The sequence below is a fragment of the Nematolebias whitei genome, chromosome 16, assembly GCF_014905685.2.
Source record: "Nematolebias whitei isolate Nwh7 chromosome 16, NemWhi1, whole genome shotgun sequence".
NCBI classification, from domain to species: domain Eukaryota; kingdom Metazoa; phylum Chordata; class Actinopteri; order Cyprinodontiformes; family Rivulidae; genus Nematolebias; species Nematolebias whitei.
The window spans coordinates 21,142,272-21,165,075 of NC_056513.1; the positions used below are offsets into that span (position 1 = coordinate 21,142,272).

At 38.2% G+C, this 22,804-nt stretch overlaps 3 protein-coding genes across 3 annotated transcripts in view; 1 reads left to right on the forward strand and 2 right to left on the reverse strand.

Moving 5' to 3' along the window:
• The window catches only part of fam83fb (family with sequence similarity 83 member Fb), a 16,218-nt gene extending 3,233 nt beyond the window's left edge, over positions 1-12,985 (forward strand). Inside the window, 5 exon segments of the mRNA XM_037690395.1 lie at positions 3,474-3,641; positions 5,756-5,877; positions 6,490-7,199; positions 11,285-11,352; positions 12,920-12,985. Of these exon segments, the coding sequence (XP_037546323.1) occupies positions 3,474-3,641; positions 5,756-5,877; positions 6,490-7,199; positions 11,285-11,352; positions 12,920-12,985 (1,134 nt within the window).
• Positions 1-22,804, reverse strand: part of zgc:92360 (uncharacterized protein LOC436988 homolog) — a 506,378-nt gene that overhangs the window by 382,372 nt on the left and 101,202 nt on the right. The window lies entirely within an intron of this gene.
• The window catches only part of cyth4b (cytohesin 4b), a 24,200-nt gene continuing 14,759 nt past the window's right edge, over positions 13,364-22,804 (reverse strand). Inside the window, exons 7-13 of the mRNA XM_037690396.1 lie at positions 20,471-20,583; positions 18,376-18,524; positions 17,887-17,998; positions 17,014-17,090; positions 16,620-16,691; positions 16,342-16,496; positions 13,364-13,562 (exon numbers count right to left, since the gene is read on the reverse strand). Coding sequence (XP_037546324.1) covers positions 13,481-13,562; positions 16,342-16,496; positions 16,620-16,691; positions 17,014-17,090; positions 17,887-17,998; positions 18,376-18,524; positions 20,471-20,583 — 760 coding nt within the window. The 3' untranslated portion in view covers positions 13,364-13,480. The remainder of the gene's footprint in view (positions 13,563-16,341; positions 16,497-16,619; positions 16,692-17,013; positions 17,091-17,886; positions 17,999-18,375; positions 18,525-20,470; positions 20,584-22,804) is intronic.

Sequence of the window (22,804 nt, forward strand, 5' to 3'; positions counted from 1 at the left end):
TTGATGTCAGGTAATATATATATATATATATATATATATATATATATATATATATATATATATATATATATATATATATATATTATATATATATACACAATTCTCTCTTGTTCACGCATTTTGAAGTCTGTAACATTAAAGATGTTGTTTAATTCTGACATAACCATGTGTTCCTTCCGAGCAACAAACCAGGCAGGGGAGAAGAGAAGCCTTTTGTTTCCCATAACAGTAGTACCTTCTTGCGACCACCAGATGGCAGTATAAGACTGTTTGAACTAAAGGATGGATAGTGAGGGAGCAAGCAGCGTGCCTCTTTAAGAAAAATGGGAGGGAGGCCCCTTGACGTGACATGGGCTGTCTTTCTTCAGTTCTCAAAATTGCAGACATTCGGTGTGGTTCAAGCTCTTTAGCATAGCATTTGCCACGCAAAGCTTTTAATTAAAAAAAATCAGTAACAAGTTATCAGCTTCTTTTTGCAGAGAAAAACTTTTAACACAAAGGCACGGGTTTCAACCGTGAATTTTGGAGCTTCGAGAAGACGGAGGTTTTTTCCTCAAGGTCGGCCTGTTAGCTTAGCTTGTAGCTTAGCTTCTCAGCTTGGCTGCTTTTAACGATGGTCAGCGAAGAGCACCGGAGTTGAGCCTTTTGTCATCCAGTGTCTTCAGTAGAAAGAGAGAGACACGAAGAAACGATAAAGCCGATAAAGGAAAATTAGGTTGATAATTATAATTTATTAATTGATTTATTGTTTATCGCGACAGGGCTAAGTACTAACATTAAATAGGTGAAACCTAGAACAAGCTGGAACCAGAACATAATATTTCTGATAGATTTTGGAGCTTTACTTTCAAGAGTTTTTGCCAATTGGTGTTGGGAGTGAACGCTTGCAGCTAAGTTTTTCCTGAATGCTCTCTAGGATATTGTGACAAAATTGCAATTTTGTCCATTTCTTCCTTCTTTGAGTGATTAATATTTTATTAACTAGTAACTTAGTAACTGAAATTAGTCTGTGAGCATGAAGTGCCACTTGGGATATTTACTCATAGACAGCTGGAGCCACGCTGAGTCATCTGTTCCTCTCAGTAGTGCCGTGGCATGTTTCCTTGAGCCCAGCCTGCCTCAGTTTGCCTTTTTAAAAATGGGTCAGGACTAAACAGAGTTATAAAAGTCTGTTAATGTTATGACTTTTCTGAGCATTTCTCTTATTCTTTATGTATGAGTTCTCTTTTCTCTTCTGTCTTACCTTCACTAAACTTTCTTTTGTTTGGTGCTTTCATTTTACTTTCCCTTTTATTTGTGCTTCATTGCTTTTTTCTTGCTTGCTCACATTCTTATGCTTGCTCCTTCAGCTCACCCTGGTTACAAGTCACTTTTAGTAAATGTTAAAACAAAACCAATAAAGGTTCTAGTTGACACCTTTCTTTTGCCTAGCTTCAACCTTTTACTTCTTAGGTAATAGTTGTTATTGTTTTGTTTACTTGTTCACATTGCTTTTTATACTATTAAGGAACGTTTGAGAAAAACAAACTACCAGGTTAGGCTTCATGTGATTATTTGAATGCTATGTTTTTATCTTACGGTGTTTCCCAAAGCTTTCTGGTAAATAAGATAGATAAGCCCAGTTACTGGTCAGAAAATTCAGTGGCTAATCATCAGCTAATATCAAATCAGATAAAAACATGAATGTCCAGGAACATGCACTTTTAAATGCACATAAACTTATTCTTACTGATTTTTTTTGCTTGCAGAAGCTCACAGTCCTGCACTGTCTGCAAGTCTTAACTTGTTGCTCCGATTGTTAAAGCCTTCTTAGCATTTTTTCTCTTTCTGTGGAAACTCCGCAGGACTGCAGAACACAATTCTCAAATGCTATAAAAAAGATTGAACTGGTAAGACTGGATGAGAAAATATTTGAGGGTTATTTTTCAGGAATTCAAATACTTTCATTTAGTGAGAGCTAAACTGTAAGTTTCTACTAATCCAAGCATTCTAGCAGAGCACAAAGCAAAATCTTCACTGGGGCATTTCTCCAGACAGAGATAGATTTAAGTCCTTGTTGTTAGAAAGTTTTATCTGTATAAGCTGTCAGTCTGTTTGACAGGACCGCTGCAGGAAGACTGTGTTTAGAGGATTATTTTGTACTTGTGTAAAACCAGCTGCTCAAGTCTTTTACAATTACTTACATTGCTATCAAGCTTAGTGTATTTGCAGTTGTTAAATTGCTTTATTTAGGACAGCGATGTCCAGCACTGTTCGTAGTGGTCCTCCAGGACCAAGATTTGCTACTAATGGGTTAGAAAGGTTCATTTCATCTTTTGTTCTTGTTGTTGTTTTTAGCCCTTGGAGGTATTTACTTTTATATTTCCAGACATGTTTTGTTTTCCTTGCCAACAAAACAATATCAAGATAACATTTTAACCTGAAGATTGAACCAAACCTGCCTCTCAAGTTCTTCGCGTCTCAAGTTTTTCATGTCCCAGTGCATTTCTTTTCCAAATTATTAAGTTTGGCATTTTGTTTGAGCACATCTAACAGAAGAAAACTTAATCATTCTTCATTTACAGAAATTAATTATTTAAATTTGACTTAAGAACCCACACTTAACCATTCTTTTTATACAGTAGTCCCTCGTTTATTGTAGGGGATTGGTTCCAACCCCACCCCCCCCAGCATTAATGAAAATCCTTAAAGTAGCGACTTGATATTTATTTTACTATATATATATATATATATATATATATATATATATATGCAGAACATCAGCGGCTCTCGATCTGGTCCGACTTGGTTGTGGTCTGACTCGGTTCCGATTCTGCAGATTTCTGCAGCAACAAAGCCCACAATCCATGTTCTAAACTTTTAAACAACATACTTATATGTAGCTATTAAATTTTACTTAGCAGAGTGTACCCGCTCGGAGGTCCTCGTCAGCCGGCTGAAAGAGATGAAAAACGCGCCGGTGGGCTCTGGATGGACCACCGGATCTTCTGTACACATCCCCGCTCGGAGGTCCACGTGGGCGGGCTACCAGCTCTCAAAATTCACCTATGGGTCTGGAAGTCTGGTTCTGCTCCCATTCTGGTCCTGTTTGATGGGTTCTATGCGGCTCTCTGCATCCACTCAGATCAGATCATAACTTTCCCTCTAGTTCAGCAGAAGGAAACGGGGCTTCTGGGTGGGGCCCTGTTGACTAGGGAAAAGTGGTTGTTTTGAGCGGGAGTAGAGTGGAGAGAAAACTACAAAATGGCGGTGCCTGTCCCAAAAATTTTTTTCATTAACTTTTTACTGTCCTCATCATGTGAGTAATAAAATATCATGTGTCCTGTACTTTCTTTTTGTACTTTACAATGTAGCTGTTCACAAACTGCCATAGAGCGAGTCCTTAGAAGTCGAACTGCAAAGTAGCGAGGGACTACTTTCTTTAAAATGGTTGTTGCATTTAAGAAAACTTTTTTTTTATGATTCTGTTTTAGGTGATAGCCATAGTGATGGACATGATCACAGATGTCCACATCCTGCAAGACTTGATGGATGCAGCTTCACGTCGTTCTGTGTCTGTTTACATCTTGTTGGATAATCAGGGTGTGCCACACTTTCTGGACATGTGTTCCAGACTTCAGATTGGCTCACAGCACCTTCGGGTAAGACTATGCTTTTTGCACCGGAAATTATTTTAAAATATGCACCCCAATAATTAATAATAATAATTAAGTAATAATAATTAAGCCTTCCGTAACTGGTTCTTGTTAGACTAAATACACACCTGATAAGCAGTAACCCTTTATTCCCTTGAAAAAGAACAGTGTAACATTACAAACAAATTAAAAGTTTGGGCAAAGCGGAGGAAATAAAATTGGGACAAATTGTTTGTTGGAATTAATGTATTGCTATTCAAATCAAATTTTGATGTCAAACATAAATGAAAAACAGTTTGGTGTTACATACAAAGCTGAAACTAATACAAGCTGGTATATTTGTAATGTCATAAAGAGATACTTGTTCAAATAAAAGTTAAGATAAAACTTGTCTACCACAATTGTGGCAGAAATTCTCCTTTGGCACATTCTACATTCATCATAGACACACAACAACCAACAATAGAACATAATAAAATTTAAAAAAACACGTTATTACCATTAGTTACCACCATTAAGGTGTGTCTGTTTAGCTTTGTTTAAGAACATTATTGCAGATGGTACAAATGATTTCTTATAAATATTCTTCCTGGCCAGCGGGACTCGGTAACGCCTGTTTGAAATATTTCATCCAAGAAGTGAACAGAATGACTACACCATGTTGAAAGTTGTATCTGATGGAGACTGAAACCAAAAGAAAACAGGCTAGATATAAAGGTTTTCATCAAACCAAGGGAGCATATACTGAGGTTTATGGCTTTGTTTATGTTTTTCCCTTTAGTCTCTCTTTGAGCCAGGAAGCTAATGAGCAAAGGGCACAAAGCTTGTTCTCTTGTGTTGTAAACGCTTAAAAACTGCTGGCTGATAAAGTTTTGTTCTTGTATCAAAGTTCATGCTCAATAATCCAGGTAGAAAATCCAACAAAGTTCAGTCAGGTCATCTGGACGGTTTCATTTTTTCTGTTGAGACGTTTCATCCTTCATCCAAAGGACTTGATCGTTGGATTCATGGATTATCTACCTGGATTATCTACCTGGATTATTGAGCATGAGTGACGGAAGTCCTTTGGATGAAGGATGAAACATCTCGGCAGAAAAAATAAACCATCCAGATGACCTGACTGAACTTTGTTGGGTTTAACTCTTGTAATTTGGAAGCTAGAAATTCATCAAACATGCATCATAAAAACATTTGTGTTCATATATTTACTTTACAATAGGTAATACTTCTGAGCTGCGGATTAAAAAAACATTTTTCCACAAGTAACAAGTAGTGGATAATAGGCGTGTAACGGTACGCTAAAATCACATTTTGATTTGGTTCAGTTTCAAGGAGGGCTCGGTTCGGTTAATTTTCGGTACAAAAAATGCCAAAATAAAGACTTAAAAAATGTTTGTTCTGAAAATATGCCAAGTAAAAAAGTTCAGTCATTACAGACTTCTTAGCTGGAGGTGATCTGGTGGATGAAGAAGACTCGGCTGCTATCATCCTCAGACTGCAAACAACAAAGAGATAAAAAAAAGAGCTAATAAGTTTATCATTTTAAATTAAAAGTGAATTAGATTACAGTAATACAGTAACAATACCTTTTCTTGCACAGTCATCATTTCTGATATGAGGTGGTTGAATCTCTTGTTCATCATCATCAGGGCAGGGCTTTAAATCTGGGCTCCAGGGCTTGTTGACAATTTCAGTTTTAGCTTTTTCATAAAGTGCTGCTACAACTTTTTGGCTGAAGTGTTGAGGTGATGGGATGTTGTAGGCAGCGGGGCTCAAGAACTTTAATCATATGTTTTCAAGTGTGGTATCAAGTTATGCAACAATTAATAGCGCCGTGCTGAAACACGCTTAAGAACTTTAGTTCCGCTGCGCATAATCTCTGGTTAATAAAATTTAATGAGTGAAAAAATAACTGAAACGGTACGCACGTGAGCCGAACTGAACACGCCGTACCGAAATGGTTCAATACACCCACTTGTACCGTTACACCACTAGTGGATAACGTTCACTTTTTAAAGTGTAAACTAACTTATATTCCCTACAAATATCATAAAGGTCATATCTTGTTGACTGTCTTGTTTTCTTAGTTTGTCCTGTATGTCACACGTTTGTTGTTGCAGAACATCAGAGTTAGAACGCTTCAAGGAGTTGGCTTCAATTTGTCCTTCGGCAGACTCCCCGGTTCACTGTCGAATAAATACATGCTGGTGGATGGAGACAAAGTTGTGTTTGGCTCCTACAGGTAAGATTATATGTAATAATCATATGAATGTTTATTGGTGTGTGTACCTCGTTTATGGTTTTTGTTTAAAACAGGTCTCTCTTGTAAATGAGTCCTCGTATCTCAATGAGACTAACCTGTATAAATAAAGGTTGAATTAATTATGTGTATGTTTAATATAATACTCTAAAATCAGCTTCAACAATTGGAAAAAGTTACATTTAGCTTTACCTTCACTTATATTTTGTTGCATACTGTATGCGCTCAATATATACAGTATTTTGCTCGCTTTGTATTATACATTCATTTTCACATTTTACAGCCAATAATTAATTCCAAAAAATGTTTAGGATAGTTTGCTGTTCAAGTTAAAGCTGTTTTATTCAGCCTGGGGCACTGCCATCAGGAATATCGTAATAGTTCTCCTGAAATAACAATATATTGTAATAACTAACACAAAACTCTGCTTGAAAAGATCAAAGTTATCTTTTTTTTTTAATTGATCAAAGCTATCCTCTTAAGATGGGAGGATACGTCTAATCTGTTATAACCCTAGGGTCAAAATGGTCAAAAAGTTAATGTATGGGATCAAATAATACATTGAATGTCATGGCTTCTAATTTTCTCTTCCAGTTTCACCTGGGCTACATCTCGTATGGACCGAAACATGATCACTGTGATGACGGGACAAGTGGTTGACTTCTTTGACAGGGACTTCCGTGAGCTCTATGCCATCTCTGAGAAACTAAACCTCTATAAGGAGTTTAACATTAGTCCGCCCACAGCTAACGTGTCAGCCACAGTTCGATCTAAATCGGTGCCAAAACGTCCGGCTTTACCAGCAACCACATCCCGTTTCCAGGTTAGTTTAGGGGATTCGCGGAATGCAGAAATCCAGGTGCCTGCACACAAATTCTACAACCCTAAATATGCCCTGGCTTTTCCACGCACTTCAGGGTCTCTCCAAAATTTTGGAGCTAAGAGGGATGTGATTCTACCTGGGGTTTCTGAAGAGGAAGACCAAGGGATGCCTCGATTGGCCAGCAGTGAGAAGATGATGAGTCCACTGCCCACTGAAGCCCCAAGTGAAATCTTAAAGAAACCAAATGGAGTCTCTGCAAAGAAAAAGGGGATTTTTACATGGAAGAAAAGGTCAAAAGGGAAATCAAGTATGCCTTCTATTAAAAACAAAGCATGCCCTTCACCTCCAGAAACTCATGATACAGATGAGACTGAAGATAGTTTTGTTATAGTAAGTCCATGCAAAGGGAGTAAAAGACTATCTAAACTGGATCTAAGAACGGGGTCTCAACAAACTGTCAACTCTGCACACGACAGCGAGAGTAAGTGAAGTCATCTCATCCAGAAAGTTGAAATCTCTATACCCAGTGCTTCCTGTAACATGAGAGTAACTATGTTTGGATAATAGAAGAGGCTTATTTTTTTAGACCTTACTAAAAATTTGTATTATTAGTTTAAGCATCTGCAGACCAATTTAAGTGTTTCCAGGAGTATGCGTAGAGCAGCAAAATAGTTGCGCAGTAATCTCTCACTTATTGCGGGGGTTACGTTCCAGACACCCCCACGATAAGTGAAAATCCGCAAAGTTGGGACTTTATATTTATTTTAGTATTTACGTATATTTTAAGGCTTTATAAACCCTTCCCCCGCTCTTGCGATGTTCATAACAATGTTCTAAATGAGAGCTGTTTCTAAAAGAGCACAGCGTGTCACGGTCTCTGCCACCTGCCACGCCCACTTCACCGCAGTCACACTCATGCTCAGCACCTGTGTCACTCCCAGTCTACCTCCTGCTGCATCTGTGCACTGCACTTCTTAAGCACTCCCCAGTCTGCCTCCCTGCCAGATTTTCTGATTGCCTTGTGCCTGAAGTATCCAGCATTCTTGTTCCTGCTCTCTTTCCTAAAGGCTCCGTTCAGGTCACAGGTTAATCCCATTGAGTCTCGGGGGATCATTTACAAGAGAGACCTGATTTCTTTAACAAAGATTGATGACAACAGTGGATAACGACAACAATAGACCATCATAAAAGAGGCATACAATTTTAATTTTTTTATTTTACTTTTTTACAAATTAAAATAACATGGCAACCAAAAGGACAGTCATAAGGAAAAAAGTAGCTAAAAAAAACCCAAAAAACAGCTAGATTATAAGGCAGTGTAGAAAACTAAAAACAGGAATATTTCTGGATTGGTTCTTGCCATGAACTTAGCAGATGTTTGAAGCCACTTAGAGACGTCAAGGTCGAGAGCTTCAGATCTTTTTGCAAGATATTCCAGGAAACGGGAGCGGAGTAGGAGAAGGCCCTTTTGCCTAGTTCAGTCCTCACTGAGGGAACACTGCAGGTAATAATGTTCTGAGAGCGCACGCTGTAGCTGCACTCACGCAGAGACATGTAAGAGGAGATGTATGAAGGCAACAGACCAAGAAGTGATTTAAAGATGAAAATGTACCAGTGAGAGAGTGCATGAAGTTAATGATGACCAGTTGACCAGTGATTATAGGGTGCAGTGGTGGGTTCGGTAGTTACAGCCAGCTATGAATCTTAGCGCACCATGATAAATAAACAATCCATGCAGCTCATGCGACTCACTCAGGTATAAAACAGATAGGGGTGCAACGACTGCAGTTTTCTGGTCGATCACCGATCTCTAAAAAGTCTGACCTGCCGATTCCGATTTTGGCTGATACCCATTTTGTTTTATAAGCGACACTGTCAGTTGTTATAAGGTCACAATGCACCTTCAATTTTCCAATCTTATTTTATTGAAAAACATACCCTTGAATAATATCCTAGCAACAATATAAACTTGTTTTAACTGGCCATGAGATAGTGCTCTGAAATAAAAATGAAGTTTAGACAATTGTTGTTAAAACTACAAAAAATTGGTTTCTCATGTAAGTATCAGCCGATCTCCGATTTCCCAAAATTAAGGAAATTGGGGCCGATACTCTCCGCCCCCTCCTTTCTTTTTCTGAGGTTGTCTGTTGTGCACCCGCCTGTTGTGTTTCTCTGGGACACGATGGGGAAAGACAGACCCCACCCCTCGCCCCTTCTTTCTCTTTCTGAGGTTGTCACGCAGGCTTTTGTGTTTCTCTGCTCTGCTGTGATAACCTCAGAAAGAGAAAGAAGGGGCAAGGGGTGGGGTCTGTCTTTCCCCATCGCCAGCTGTGTACAATCTTGCATTGAAATCCCGCGAAAGAGTGAGTCTGCGGAAGGACTACTGTACAACCACTGATCATATTTAGCCCAATATTATTATTTTATAGAAAACAAAGCTGTTACATTTATTGCTGGTTTATGATTTCATAGTTCAGTTTAATTTCAGGACTCTCCACTTATAATGAACTGTTGCTTGTATCTTCACAGATGCTAAGGGTCGGTATCGAGGAAAACAAGGATGTAAGGTGTCTTGAGCTGAAGCTTGTTGTCTCTCACCACAAACTGCAGGAGGACGTTCCTAAAATGAAAGACATGACTTCTTTAACACTGATGGCAGATGACATTCAGCACCTTAGAGAATGGCCACATGAATGTACAGTCCTCTAGGTACTGATTGATGGGTGATGTCTCTATGATTATTACTACATATAATATCAATGTATTTTGAGATGTACTGTAGGATCTTAATGATCAGAGATTGGGTATTTTATTTTTTACTTGAGTGAGAGAGAGTTTAATTGATAAAGATGGTTTGTGATCGTCACATTACCTGTTTACCATATGGATGAGTTCCTTTGTGAGATTTCAGGTAACTGGACCTTAATGTCAGTGTTTTCAGTGTCGCAGCACTGGCTGTGTTTTAAGCTTGACCGTATCACCATGGTAACTTCTTCTGAACTGTGTTGCCCTGCTCTTGAGGAAAGGATGTCCAGTTTTAAATTTAAAGTGGTCTTTTAATCTAAACATCTGCTCACCAATACTTTATTGTGCTGTATTTTCAAGCTTGTAGAGCCATGTTAAAGATAATTAACGCAAACTGCTTTAATTACCGTATTTTCCGGCGTATAAGTCCCATCCGTCAAAAAAAGCATCATGAAGAAGACAAAAACATAGATAAGTCACTTCGGCATGTACCGGTAAGTCACGTTTATTATGCGTCACCGCTGACCCATTGTGTTTATTATGCGTTTATTTAATGGTCAAAACAGCTTCGTTTCACTTGGGCAGCGCAATCCATCCATCGCGGCCGGAGCCACTAGCTCGCCAACAAATCCACCGCCTGCACCAGCTGAGTGAAGCGAGCATGCACGACAGGACTCACTGTTGCAGTTCTTCAAAATTTAAAGCATCTGTCAAAAGTTAAGTTGTGAATATGAAAAAAAAAACAAAAAAACATATACAAGTCGCTTCAACATATAAGTTGCAGGAATGACAAATCTATGTAAAAAAAAACCTGACTTATACACTGGAAAATACGGTAATTAAATCTAAAGTGCAGTGATGCATTTAATGTTTAAATATATATATATATATATATATATAGACCCTGTTTCACTACAAAGTTCATATTGTTGATTTTACAGCTCTAATATAAGTATATGTTTTATTATGTTGGTATTTACATCAAAGAGTATTCATTTGATATCATTTGAAAAATTGCAACACTAATGATAAGTAGGGAAAATCAGACTTCCAGGTGTTATGTAATAAAACTGCTTTAATTTGACCCTTTGTCAGTTGAATTTCACTGATTTGCTCTAGATGCAAAGTGGGTTCTGTTTTAGTCCAATTATGATGGTGTTAAAACTAAATCTAGTTAATGTTAATACCATAAAGTATGCTAAGGGTAAACTTTAAGAGCCCGGATGTTCTACTGTTGTGTTTAAAACAAATTACATTTGTTGAAAGTGGGTAAAATAAATGACCTTTAGCAACAGTTTTGACTTGTCTGCTTTCATTCTTTCGACTGAAGGAGGCAGCACTCGCTTTGTGAATCACACCAGCTGCATGTAGCGTCATTATTAAAATAAAGTTTACGTTGATGTGTTGAGTTTTTTAATTTTGAAAGTTATTATTAGAAAAGCAGCTGTCAAACATAACATACTCTCAAAACCATTGCTAGTCATCACACTGACACAATTCGCAACATAGCGCCTGTCACTGATGGTTCAGTTGGTTTACAATCTATCTGTTGAAAATGCAGCATTATTATTTATTTTAATACATTATTTGTCTGAATATAACTTATTAACTTGGATCTCAAAGCGGAACAACAGTTCTGATGGGAACTGAGTTGAAATGGGTGCGTGTAGGTTGTGGTGAAATAGTGAAACAGGAAGTCAAAACTGCACGGGAAGAGGTGTTCATAGGGTAATTTTATTTTACTGACATGCTGCGACTGAAAAAGTGTTTCCTGTAATCCTAAAACAGAATTGTTGATCTTAACACTGCATATGTTGATAGAGAAAAGTGACAATGCAACTGATATTATTGACTGATATTCACGTTATGAACAAAACTACAAGTTCAAGGTAGTTTTTTTAATTTATTTATTTTTTTACTTATTTTGAAAGTTTGCTTGTGGTGCTTAAATGTCAAGAAACCATACATGTTACATAGCACTCCTTGTTTGACCGCAAAAATAATAATGAAACTACAAGCTGATCTAAATGTTGTCATTTTGGAAGAAAAAAAAAAAAACTTCAAATCATACTTTTGTAAATCTGAAAGTGAAAAGTTAATTTATTGTTCATGAACACTGCGTTAATATGACAAGCTAGTGCTTGATCTGTAAACAAAATCTGTTGATCTTGTATCCATAATGCAAAAAATACTGATTTGAGTAGATTAAAATCGCAAGAAAATGTAGAACTCCTATTATAATCATGTTTGCATGCCATACAATATGCAGGATATCCAGTACATTGTCTCAAAAAACTTGGATGCCTAAAATCACACCTTGCAATTCAACCAACTTTAGTTTTCAATATCTATCCATCCATCCATCCATCCATTTTCTTTACCCGCTTATTCCATTTTGGGTCACGGGGGTCGCTGGTTCCCATGTCCAGCAATCACTGTGCGAGGGGCGGGGTACACCCTGGACGGGTCGAAAGTCCATCACAGGGCCACATAGAGACACACGAGACAAACAACCATTCACTCTCTCACTCACACCTAGGGACAATTTAGGGTTACCAATCAGCCTAACATGCATGTTTTTGGTCTGTGGGAGGAAACCGGAGCACCCAGAGAAAACCCACGCATGCACGGAGAGAACATGCAAACTCCACCCAGAAAGGCCCCTGGACCGGGGTTTGAACTAGGGACCTGCTCGCTGAGAGGCAGCAGCTCTACCAGTTGCGCCACCGTGCTGCCTAGTTTTCAATATTGTGTAAAAAAATGCAATTGTTAATTTGATGAAAAAGTAGTGAATAAAGTAAATTGTAAATGGACTGTACTTGTACAGTGCCTTTCTATCTTATGAAAATACTCAAAGCGCTTTACAACACAATCTGTGCCCCCATTTACCCATTCATACAGCACTACTATTTCTGTACAAAGAATAATCAAGTATTTAGTTTTGAAAAGCTCACAATAGATCACAAATTAGGATCTGATGCTTCACCTAAGAAGCACCTGCCAGGCTGAGAAAGAAGCACAGCAATGGTAAACATCAGGAAGTCGAATGTGGTCAAATGTATTCAGAGCGTTCAACTGAAAGCACAGCTGTCGGTGTTCTTCTTGGACCCTACAAAAACAAGCTACTCCTGTATCTTAACACATTTTTTTATTTAAATAGTTATGAACCGGACAAATACATATAAAGTTTATGTGGTTTAATACACACAACACCAGATACTAGTAAATGATTCAAATATATACAATACTTATTGCACTATGCTTTCAAATATAGTAATAATAGAAATTTACAAGATTTTTCTGTTTATGAGCAATGCTTTTTTCACAATAACATAAACAAGACAGTTACAAAAAATATTCTTTAGTTCTGTACAAAATAAAACCATTTATTGGAAAATTCAGTTCACACTAATCATGTTTTCCTTTGACTTAAATCTCTTATAATTTAACATGCAGTATATGGATAGAAGTAAGGCTGTAAATGAGTCCCCGAAGCCCAATGGGACTAATCTGTATAAATAAAGGAATGAATGCTGCTTTACATATCAAAGCCATAAATGAAAACTAATAGAAAGCTGAGACTTGCTGTACGTCTTGTCTTTTTTGTGCCATTTATGAAGGTGCTGCGATCTCTCGTGCTCAATTTGTCTTTCAGAACTGAATACTTAAGTCAGACAAAGCTCTAAAACTAAACAATATAGTTTATAATACAGCTTTTAAACAAAATGTTGTACATTGACATTTAAATGCACAAAACCTATTGTCAAAGTTTAAGATATCCCTAAGAGGTCCTTCATGGTTTTGTCACGTTAATACTGAGTCAGTGGAATATGTTTTGTTTTCACCTTTAGCACAGTTTTCTCAGTCTACAAAAAGAGAAGTCACTGCTGTTCAGCCTTGTGTGTCCATAGTTCCATATGTTGTGAGGTGTTTTCAGAGCTTTAAGGAAGATAAACTGCCAGCAGAATCACTGGGTGATGCTGTCCCAGGTGTCCGTGAGGTGAGACGCCCCACTGCTCAATCCTGAGGAGTTTGGTTTATCACTTTCTTCTTTCGCACTGAGACCAAGTCGTAGAACGGATCCTTGGTTATACTTGCTCTGTTAGAAGTAAAGAGCATTTTAGTTAGGCGGTAGAACAACAAATGCGTTCCTATTTATTTAATTACAATCATGCTATATATATATATTTATTTTTTTTACTGGTATGTCACAAGATGTGGAATCAACTAAGGTCAACACAGAAACACAAGAAAATTATGGAAGTCACAGTAAAGTTAACACGCAATGTGGATGTGTGAAATATAAGAAAAAAAAGAAACATTGCTTTCGTAGATTTCCGTGACTTGACGACGTCAATGTTTTTATGTGTTCATATCCAGTTCACATTACCAACAGTGTATTTCTTAAGCTGTCAGGTTTAAACTTGACTGTGTGGACTATGTGGGATTTTGTATATGAACACCTGCATATTTTATGCTTTAAAGCAGTTTTTTTTTTTTTTTTTAATGTCAGATGCCTTTGTTTTGCAACCCATTCCTGTATAAAAATACAGATGATGGTCTAATGAATATAACCTGGAAACAGTAATACATGCATTCATTACATCTAGGTTTGATTACTGCAATTCACTCCTGTTTGGTATCAGTCAGACCTCCATTGCAACTGGTCCAGAATGCAGCAGCCCGATTTTTAACCAGTACAGGTAAAAGAGCACATTACTCCAGTTTTGGGCTCACTGCACTGGCTACCGGTTCACCTTAGAGTCCACTTCAAAATACTCCTGTATGTCTACAAATCGCTGAACAGTTTCGCCCCCCCCCCCCCCCCCCCATCTCTCTGATCTGCTACAACCGTATGTCCCACCACGTTCCCTGAGGTCAGCGAACCAATTGCTCCTCACAGTTCCAGGAACTCGTCTTAAGCGCAGAGGTGACAGGGCCTTCTCTGTAGCAGGACTAAGACTTTGGAACGAGTTACCTCCGCATGTCAGACAGGCCCCCTCCCTTTCAGTTTTCAAGTCCCGTTTAAAAACTCACTACTATTCGGTAGCTTTCAATACCAGAGGATCTGTGTTTTGAACATGTACGCTCCACACTGGTTTGTCGTCATATTTATTATCTGCATTGTTTTTATGTCTATATTTCTGATTTACTTCATTTTGTATTTTGCTTTGTGTGTTACCTGTTGTTCTGTCTGTACAGCACTTTGGTTGGCCTTGTCGCTGTTTTAAGTGCTCTATAAATAAAATGGTATGGTATGGGTAATGATGGGGTCTCAATTTATATGATGTTGAGTTGTTTCAGACCTGAGACTGGCGGACTGAACCATGTTTTGTTTATAAGGCAAAAAAACAAAGTGGTCTAAAGGTGACCTTAAACAGTTAACAGTAATGTACATTTCATTTACAAAGTAAATGAAGTTCTGAAGTGATTTAGAGTTAAAACATCTATTTATACGTCCACCAATCCATTATCTTTACTCGCTTCTTCCTTTTTGGGTCACAGAGGTCACTGGTGCCCATGTCCAGCAGTCACTATGCGAGAGGCGGGGGACACCCTGGACAGGTCTCCAGTCCATCACAGGGACGCATAGAGACAAAAAAAAAAAAACAACCGTTCACTCTCTCACTCACACCTAGGGACAATTTAGAGTTACCAATCAGCCTAACATGCATGTTTTTGGTCTGTGGGAGGAAACCGGAGTACTTGGAGAAAACCCATTCATGTACGAGAGAACATGCAAACTCCACGCAGAAAGGCCCCCGGCTGGGATGCGATCCAGCAACCTTCTCCCTGAGAGGCAGCAGCTCCACCAACTGATCCACCATGCCCTTGAGTTAAACCAAAATATCCAAATAATAATGCATACAGTAAAAAAAATTATATTTTGTGCAAAACAAAAACTATAGCAACAATGTGTGTTTATATTTTTTGGTACCAATTTAAAATCAGACTACTGCACCCTGAACAATTTACTAACTATGCTTATAAGGCCAATTTCAATTCAATTCAGTTTCTGTAGCACCAACAGAAGTTGTCTCGGGGCACTGTTATAAACAGCACATTATAAAAGCCATTTAGTAAAAGTTATTTATCTAAGGAAGCCATCAGATTGTGTTGAATCTTCACTCTGTCACAGTCTCCTGAGCAAGAACAAAGGCAACAGTGGGCAGGAAAAACTCCCTTTTAACAGGAAGAAACCTCCAGCAGAACCAGGCTCAGGACAAGTGGCCATCTGCTTCGACCAACTGGTTTTAAAAGGACAGGAGACCTGTCCATCACAATCCGATAGAAGACACCAGAGTGGACTTTTTGTTTGAGCACAGGATTTTTGCTGTTTCTTTGTCAGAAGTAAAGTTAAGAAATTGCCTTTTATTGCATTTTTCTTTGGTAGGTAAGTCAATGTGTTTTAGTTAGACTGTTTTGTTTGCCACAACTGGTTTATGAAGTTAAAAAAAAAAATGGTAACATGCTTTTTACTGTTTGACATGCTGGCCTTTGTGGAAGTGAGGAGTGGGGCTAAACTCATAAAATTATGTTCCACTGTTTACCTGGGAATAGGAATGCAACAATGTGTTTGATACTGGGAACAGACAAGTAGATCTCAGCATCTTCAAAAGTAGATGGTTCAAAAAATGTTAGGCACCCCTAATAAGCTAACAGACAATAAATCTCTGCTCAAAAATTGGAAACAAGTGAACAATATTCCCATTTTTCACGACACATGTCAAAACACACTTTATGACTTTTCCTTCATCAAGAGCGTTTGAAGGTTTATCTCACTTTACAACAGAGAAATGCAAATGTAGTTGTAAAGGGAATGTCCAGTACAACGTAACTTATTTTGTTTCGGTTTGTGTACAGGTTTGTATTCTGACCTGATGGCCTCAATCCAGGAGTCTCTCTCTTCAGCGGTAGAGGCACAAATGGTGTAAGACTGGTGTTTTCCCTCCACCACCCGGCCGTCTGTCTCTGTTTTACATGCCTTGATCTTCTGCCCTCGACTATTGGGGTTGTACAACTCCAGACAATACTAGAAGACAAGAGACGGTTGACATCAGAGCCAAAACATCTACTGACACGACCCCGATGAGTTCAACTTAACTGGATTAGTATTTAGAGAACATTTTGAGCTGAACAGCCATGATAAACTTACTGGTTTTCGAGCATACAGCACTTCTCTCACACAAAGGTTCTCTAGAGGGATGATACCTCTGGGTTCTTTATCCTGGAAATGGGTTAAAAACAATGGGAATTGAGAAACACTCTTTCAAAGATAAAGCTAAACATCTTCTGCCTTCTATAAATCATTAGGATTCCCTTGGCCAGGATGACTGAGAACCTCCACCAGTCCTTTAGTAGTAGTGTTGGAGTACTACAGTTAGTGAATACTGGATCTGAGCAACTAATATTTTGTGGTTTGAACTGTTAAGTTTGAGACCCTATGCTGTAAAGTACAGAATTTTGAAATTCAAACTTTATATGTTAAAAAAAAAAAAGATTTTAGTTCAGTAATGGTGATGCGTGAGAAGTACTGCGTGAAGTCTTACAGTGGTGTACTCAAAGTAGTAAAGGCAGTTGTCAGTAAGGATGAACCATCGCCTCTTCCACGTCTTAACACGACCTCCTGAAAGACAGAGGCACAGCAAACGTATTGATGGTTATTTGTGTTGTTAGTTGTTACTGGAGACCTGCAAATCTTTAAAAGCCTCAAGGAACAAAAAAGGATACTGTTGTTTGAGTATATATCCCATTGGTGTAGTCTGCATTTTTGTAATGGGTATACTGTGCTTAGAAACCGAAGTATACCTGTTAGTACAATGTAATCATCAATTTATTTTGATTTTTAAGCATTTTGAACATTTCCAAATTTCTCTGATGCTTATATTTGAATAAATGTACAACAAAACTTTGTACAACAGTTGAATTTGTATTAAAAACATATCATAAAATGTATAAAACACTATCAAAGCAAAACATGCTCAAGTATTAAGTAGTAAGTACAGACTTATCCAATAATTCGCTGGACAAACAAATGTAATAAACAAGCGCTGCATACAGACAGATTATTACGGAAGCGTTTAAATGCCGTTTAATGTCTCAACGGCACGTGCCCAATGATATGGCATGTATCATTGGGCACTTTTAAATGTATATACTGCAATTCTTAAGCTTTTGTAGTTACTCTGTATACCACGTATGGTGTAGACTACACCACTGATATATACCGTACATAAAACTTTTGCAACTGACAATAAATGCCTTGTTAGCATGAAACGCAAGAGTCCCTACAATTGGGTTGGCTTCCTGAATTTTCATGCACATGGCAGATCGGTCAGATTTAATGTGTTACAGCAATTCAACGTAACACACACATATTCGTATATTTTATTGAAATACTTTAAAAAAAAGAGATCATTTACCAAGTTTGAGGAGCCAGCCTTCTCTGTCGGGGTTGAAAAAGGTGTGAGTCAGATCATTCCCGTCATCTTCTGGGATTTTGAAGGGCTCATTGTGAATACTCTCGTACAGTTTCTAAGAACAAAGACATTAAACGCTTTACTTGAGAAAGGCATAACCTGGAAATTGGTCCAAATCTTAAAACTGAGACGGACTAATTAAATATCAGAGAGTTTTACAAGGCGTGTCACCAAAGTCAAATTCTACGTGTTGTACTGCAAAACAAAACATAGTGCGACTCCCTTCAACAAAAGCGAATAACACACAAGAAGTCTCTTATCCACACCTTCATAACGTCAAATAAAATGAAACCAGTATAACTGACAGTTAAAGTATATATAGGTATTTATAAAATTTTTAAAAACTGCCTTATCTTACCTTGAATTACAGATTTTTTGTTTGATTTTTTGTCTATAAAACCCAACGTGTTGTAATTAGTTGAAAGTTCTCACCGAGAGCAGCTCATTAGGCAGATCCTCTCCATTGTTGATGCCTCTGTTCATGGATATAAAGCGCTCCAGCGTGGTTTTGTCCTTCACATTAGGGTTGTGGAGGCTGGTGTTCAACATGATGACGGCAAAAGACAGGATGTAGCATGTGTCTATAGAAAAAAAAAAAGAAAATCATATGAGGATTTGATAATATTTTAACTTTGAAGCACACCAAACACTATCATCTATAACCCTGTAAGGATTCCTGTTCATCGGGCAAATATAGGCTTAAAGTGATTGTTCTGCTCTTGTGAAGTGAGTTTCTATGGAAACACTGTTGAACAGATTATCTTACCTGTTGTAGATAACTCATTGAACACCCTCAGTATGTAGGAAAGGAGTTTTACCCTGACCAGGTTGACAAGCTAACCGCTAGTTTTGATGAGTCAAGACCAAAGAGAATTGTCCTAATGCATGCTCGATAATCCAGGTAGATAAATCTAACAAGGTTGAGTCAATGTCCTCTGGATGGATATTCTTCTTCTTGAAATGTCTTTTATCCAAAACACTTGTTCGGTCTGAGACGCTGCAACAAAGTCAGTCTCATAAACAACTTTCTCATAGTGGATCAACCAGTTTGCTGGTGACAGCCAAAACTAGTTGTTCAAGCTCCGTGTCCAACTGACCCCCTCTTACACTGCTGTTATTGCATCACTCCGCCCTCTGTGAATAGCAAGCGGCCATCAGGGCACTAAATATCACATGCTGGGCTAATGGTCTTCCTTTTGCATGTGAACAACTAGTTTGGGCTGTTTTGTGCAAACTGGGTGATCCACTATGAGAAAGTACTGCTCATAAGATTGTTTGTTGCAGCGTCTCAGACTGAAGAAGTCCTTTGGATAAAAGATGAAACATTTCAACAAAGAAGAATCTGTCCAGAGGACCTGACTCAACCTTGTTAGACCAAAGAGAATTGTTCCAAACAACTTGAATCTCAAAATTTAATAGACGCTTATAAACTTTAAAACCATTGTCAGTTTCTTATAACAGGCTAATTCTGTCAGAAAACTAAGATAATCCTGCTGGAAGTGAACCAGAAGTGCTACAGCTAGCTGCAACCTACACTATTTGCGCTGTATTTTGCACTCGTTGATTTTCTCCAAGTATTCAGTTTTTTTTTTACAGACTAGAGACATTTGTATTGACAGGTAACTCTAAATTGTCCCAAGTGTCAGTGAGTATGTGAATGGTTGTTTGTGTACCACAAAAGTCCACTTTAATCTTGATCCTTCTCAGACTAGCCTTTAGCTCATTAATCACTGCAATAAATCCATCCACGGATTCGAAAACCTTACTATTGCCGAAATCCAGCGTTCAAATATAACAACCTTTACAGCTGGGCTGCATATTCGCCGTTGCGTATGGCCCCACTGTTTAAAGTCAAATAACGTACAAAAAAGCAACATTTCACCTGGATTTTCTTACTTCGATTCCACACTTTTAAAGCATGTTTCTCACCAAATCGGAGGAAAGTCAGCAGTGGAGTTTTAAAGATATTTCAACTTTAATGCACTTTTAAAACAGCACCAGGTCTGTGCTCCTTGTGTTTATGGGCAAATTAAATATAAAAACATTATTACCACTAGACTTTTTTTTTTTTTTTACTTGTGTTCAACACTATTCATTCAAAGGATGTTTCTCACCAAGTTTGAGGGAAATAAATTGTGGGCTTTTAGAGAAATTTCTGTATTAATGCACGTCTAAAAACACATTCAAGGTACCGGCCCAGCCATGGAAGTTGTAATCGAGCACCCTTGATTTGGGCAATAGTAAGGTTTCTGAATCCGGGGAGGGCTTTACCGCAGTCATTAATCCAATCAGAAATAAACTCTGTTTCACCAAACTCCATAATTCATTGTCCATAACGTTTCCACAGAACAAACCTGGCTGTAATATTTCTAAACTATCACGATATGAAAGACAAAGTTCTAAGAAAACTAATTTTAGTCACAAACAAAAAAAACACTGTGGTGAAAAGATCATTTAAAAATAACTCCTCCTACGTGCATTTCACCCCCACACTATTTAAGTCTAGACAACATTCAGTGATGCTAACCTGTGGACTGGAAGACGTTAGTGTTGCATTCACAGTAGCGTGTGGCGAAGGCCTCCATCATTCGATCAATTTTCTGAGCTTCACCGGGCAGACGGAAACTCCACAGGAACTGTCTGTCACATGAACAGCGCAACAGACTTCTTAATGCAGACTTGACAAGTTTATGTAGGTTTGTGGTCAGCGTGTGAACTCTTAAGTGCGTCTCAGCGTACACTTCTACATTTGAGTCAGACGTTAATCATTCTTTGACACAACATTTAGATTATTAAATTAGAGAAATCGAGTGTAGCCCATGTTTTATGTCACAGTATATGGCTGTAGTTCCATATACAATGAATGTACAGACATGAAACAGCCAGAAACAGACTTGTCATAGGAACAGTTTTGCTATTAATTTGTGTAAATCGCTATAGAAATAAATGAATGAAATTAATTTAATATATAGTTTATGAAGTTAAATGGCTTGAGATGAAGCAATACCATGTTCATTTGTTACCATGATCCCAACCTAGCTGTAGCATTGTACAAACATCAAAGCCTCGTGTATGTCTTCAAGTAAATGATAAAAATGATAAGTCACCATGATATCAGTGTGTCAACATGAAGGCCATACAGTTGTCAAAACCGCAATTTGCATTAAATGGTTGGGAGAGTGACTCATTATCGCCGTCATACCCATTGCAAGAGAAGCCATATTCATACTTGCGTCTTTTCTGTTTAAAGCCTGGACAATTTGCTTTGCATTATGTTCTGGTTTTATTTTTTTAAACCTCTCAGCGAGAAGGTTGCCAGATCAAACCTTGGCCAGGGCTTTTATGAGTGGAGTTTGCATGTTCTCTCTGTGCATGCGTGGGTTTTCTCTGGGCACTCCGGTTTCCTCCCACAGACCAAAACAAGTGAGTGAGAGTTAGGCCTGTTGCGATAAACAATAAATCAATTAATCGCATGATGAATGACAATTATCGACCTCATTTTCATTTATCGGCTTTATCGTTTCTTTGTGTCTCTCTCTTTCTACTGAAGACATGACTCAACTCCGGTGCTCTTCACTGACCCCTCCCTTTCTCTTTAAAATCTGTTTTAACCGTCCAAAATCGCATTTTTTGATCATTAAAAGCAGCTAAGCTGAGAAGCTAAGCTACGAGATAAGTTAGCAAGCCGACCTCGGGAATAAACCTCCGTCTTGTCAAAGCTCCAAAATTCACGGTTGAAACCTGTGCCTTCATGTAAAAAGTTGTTTTTCTCTGCAAAAAGAAGCTGAGAATTTGTTTACTGATTTTTTTTATTAAAAACTTTGTGTGACAAATGCTATGCTAAAGAGCTCAAACCATCGAGAGTTGGCCATGCCACCATATCAGCCCATCTAGTCAAGGACCCTCCCTCCCATTTTTTTAAAGAGACACGCTGCTCAACTATACTTCCCTCAGGTGGTCAAGAACGGTACTACACTCCAAACAAATCAACATTTCTTCTAAGATTTGACACTTAATTATTGTTAAATTTTAAACAATATTATCATTTTTCACAATATTTCTGAGACAATTAATTGCCCAGCAATTTTTTTTATCGTGACTGGCCTAGTGAGAGTGTGAATGGTTGTCTCGTTTGTCTCTATGTGGCGCTGTGATGAACTTGTGACATGTCCTGAATGCCCCCCCTTCTCTCACTCTATGACTGCTGGATAATGGCACCAGTGATCTCCGCGACCCAGAAAGGAAGAAGTGGGTAAAGATAATGGATGGATGAATAAAAGGTATGAATGCTTTTGCTGAGTTTCTAACACAAACCAACCTGGCCAGATGACTGCCAATACTGACATTGATTTTAGAATCAGAATAAACTTTATTGGTATTGCACCGACATACAACGCGAATATGTATGTACAGTCGTCCGAAGATGGGCGGAGTGCACAAAGCTGCGGCTAAAAATAATCAGCGCGGCCTTCTTATCCTTATTCAGAATAATGTTTTGCTTAGATAAGAAAAGGAAAGAAAACATGAGGAGAGACGGTATAAAAAAAAGATCTCTCACACCGTGTCCTAGACAGGGCACAATTTGAGGCATCAAAAAAACCTACCACAGCAAAGCAACATAAACAGACGTTATACATTTACATATAGGTGGTGAAAACATGGAATTTTTAAGGAAAAGACGTAGCATAGTCCAGAGCCCCCCCCTCAGCCATTGTCCAGATAAGAGGTGACGTTTATCTTCCGCTCTGTTGAGGTTCTGTTACATGTCCACGGCCTTGGGGAAGGGAGGGGTGAGGAAACAGTCAAAGCATATTTGTTGTTTTCCAAACATTCCAGGAGGAGTTGAGATAAGTCCGGCATC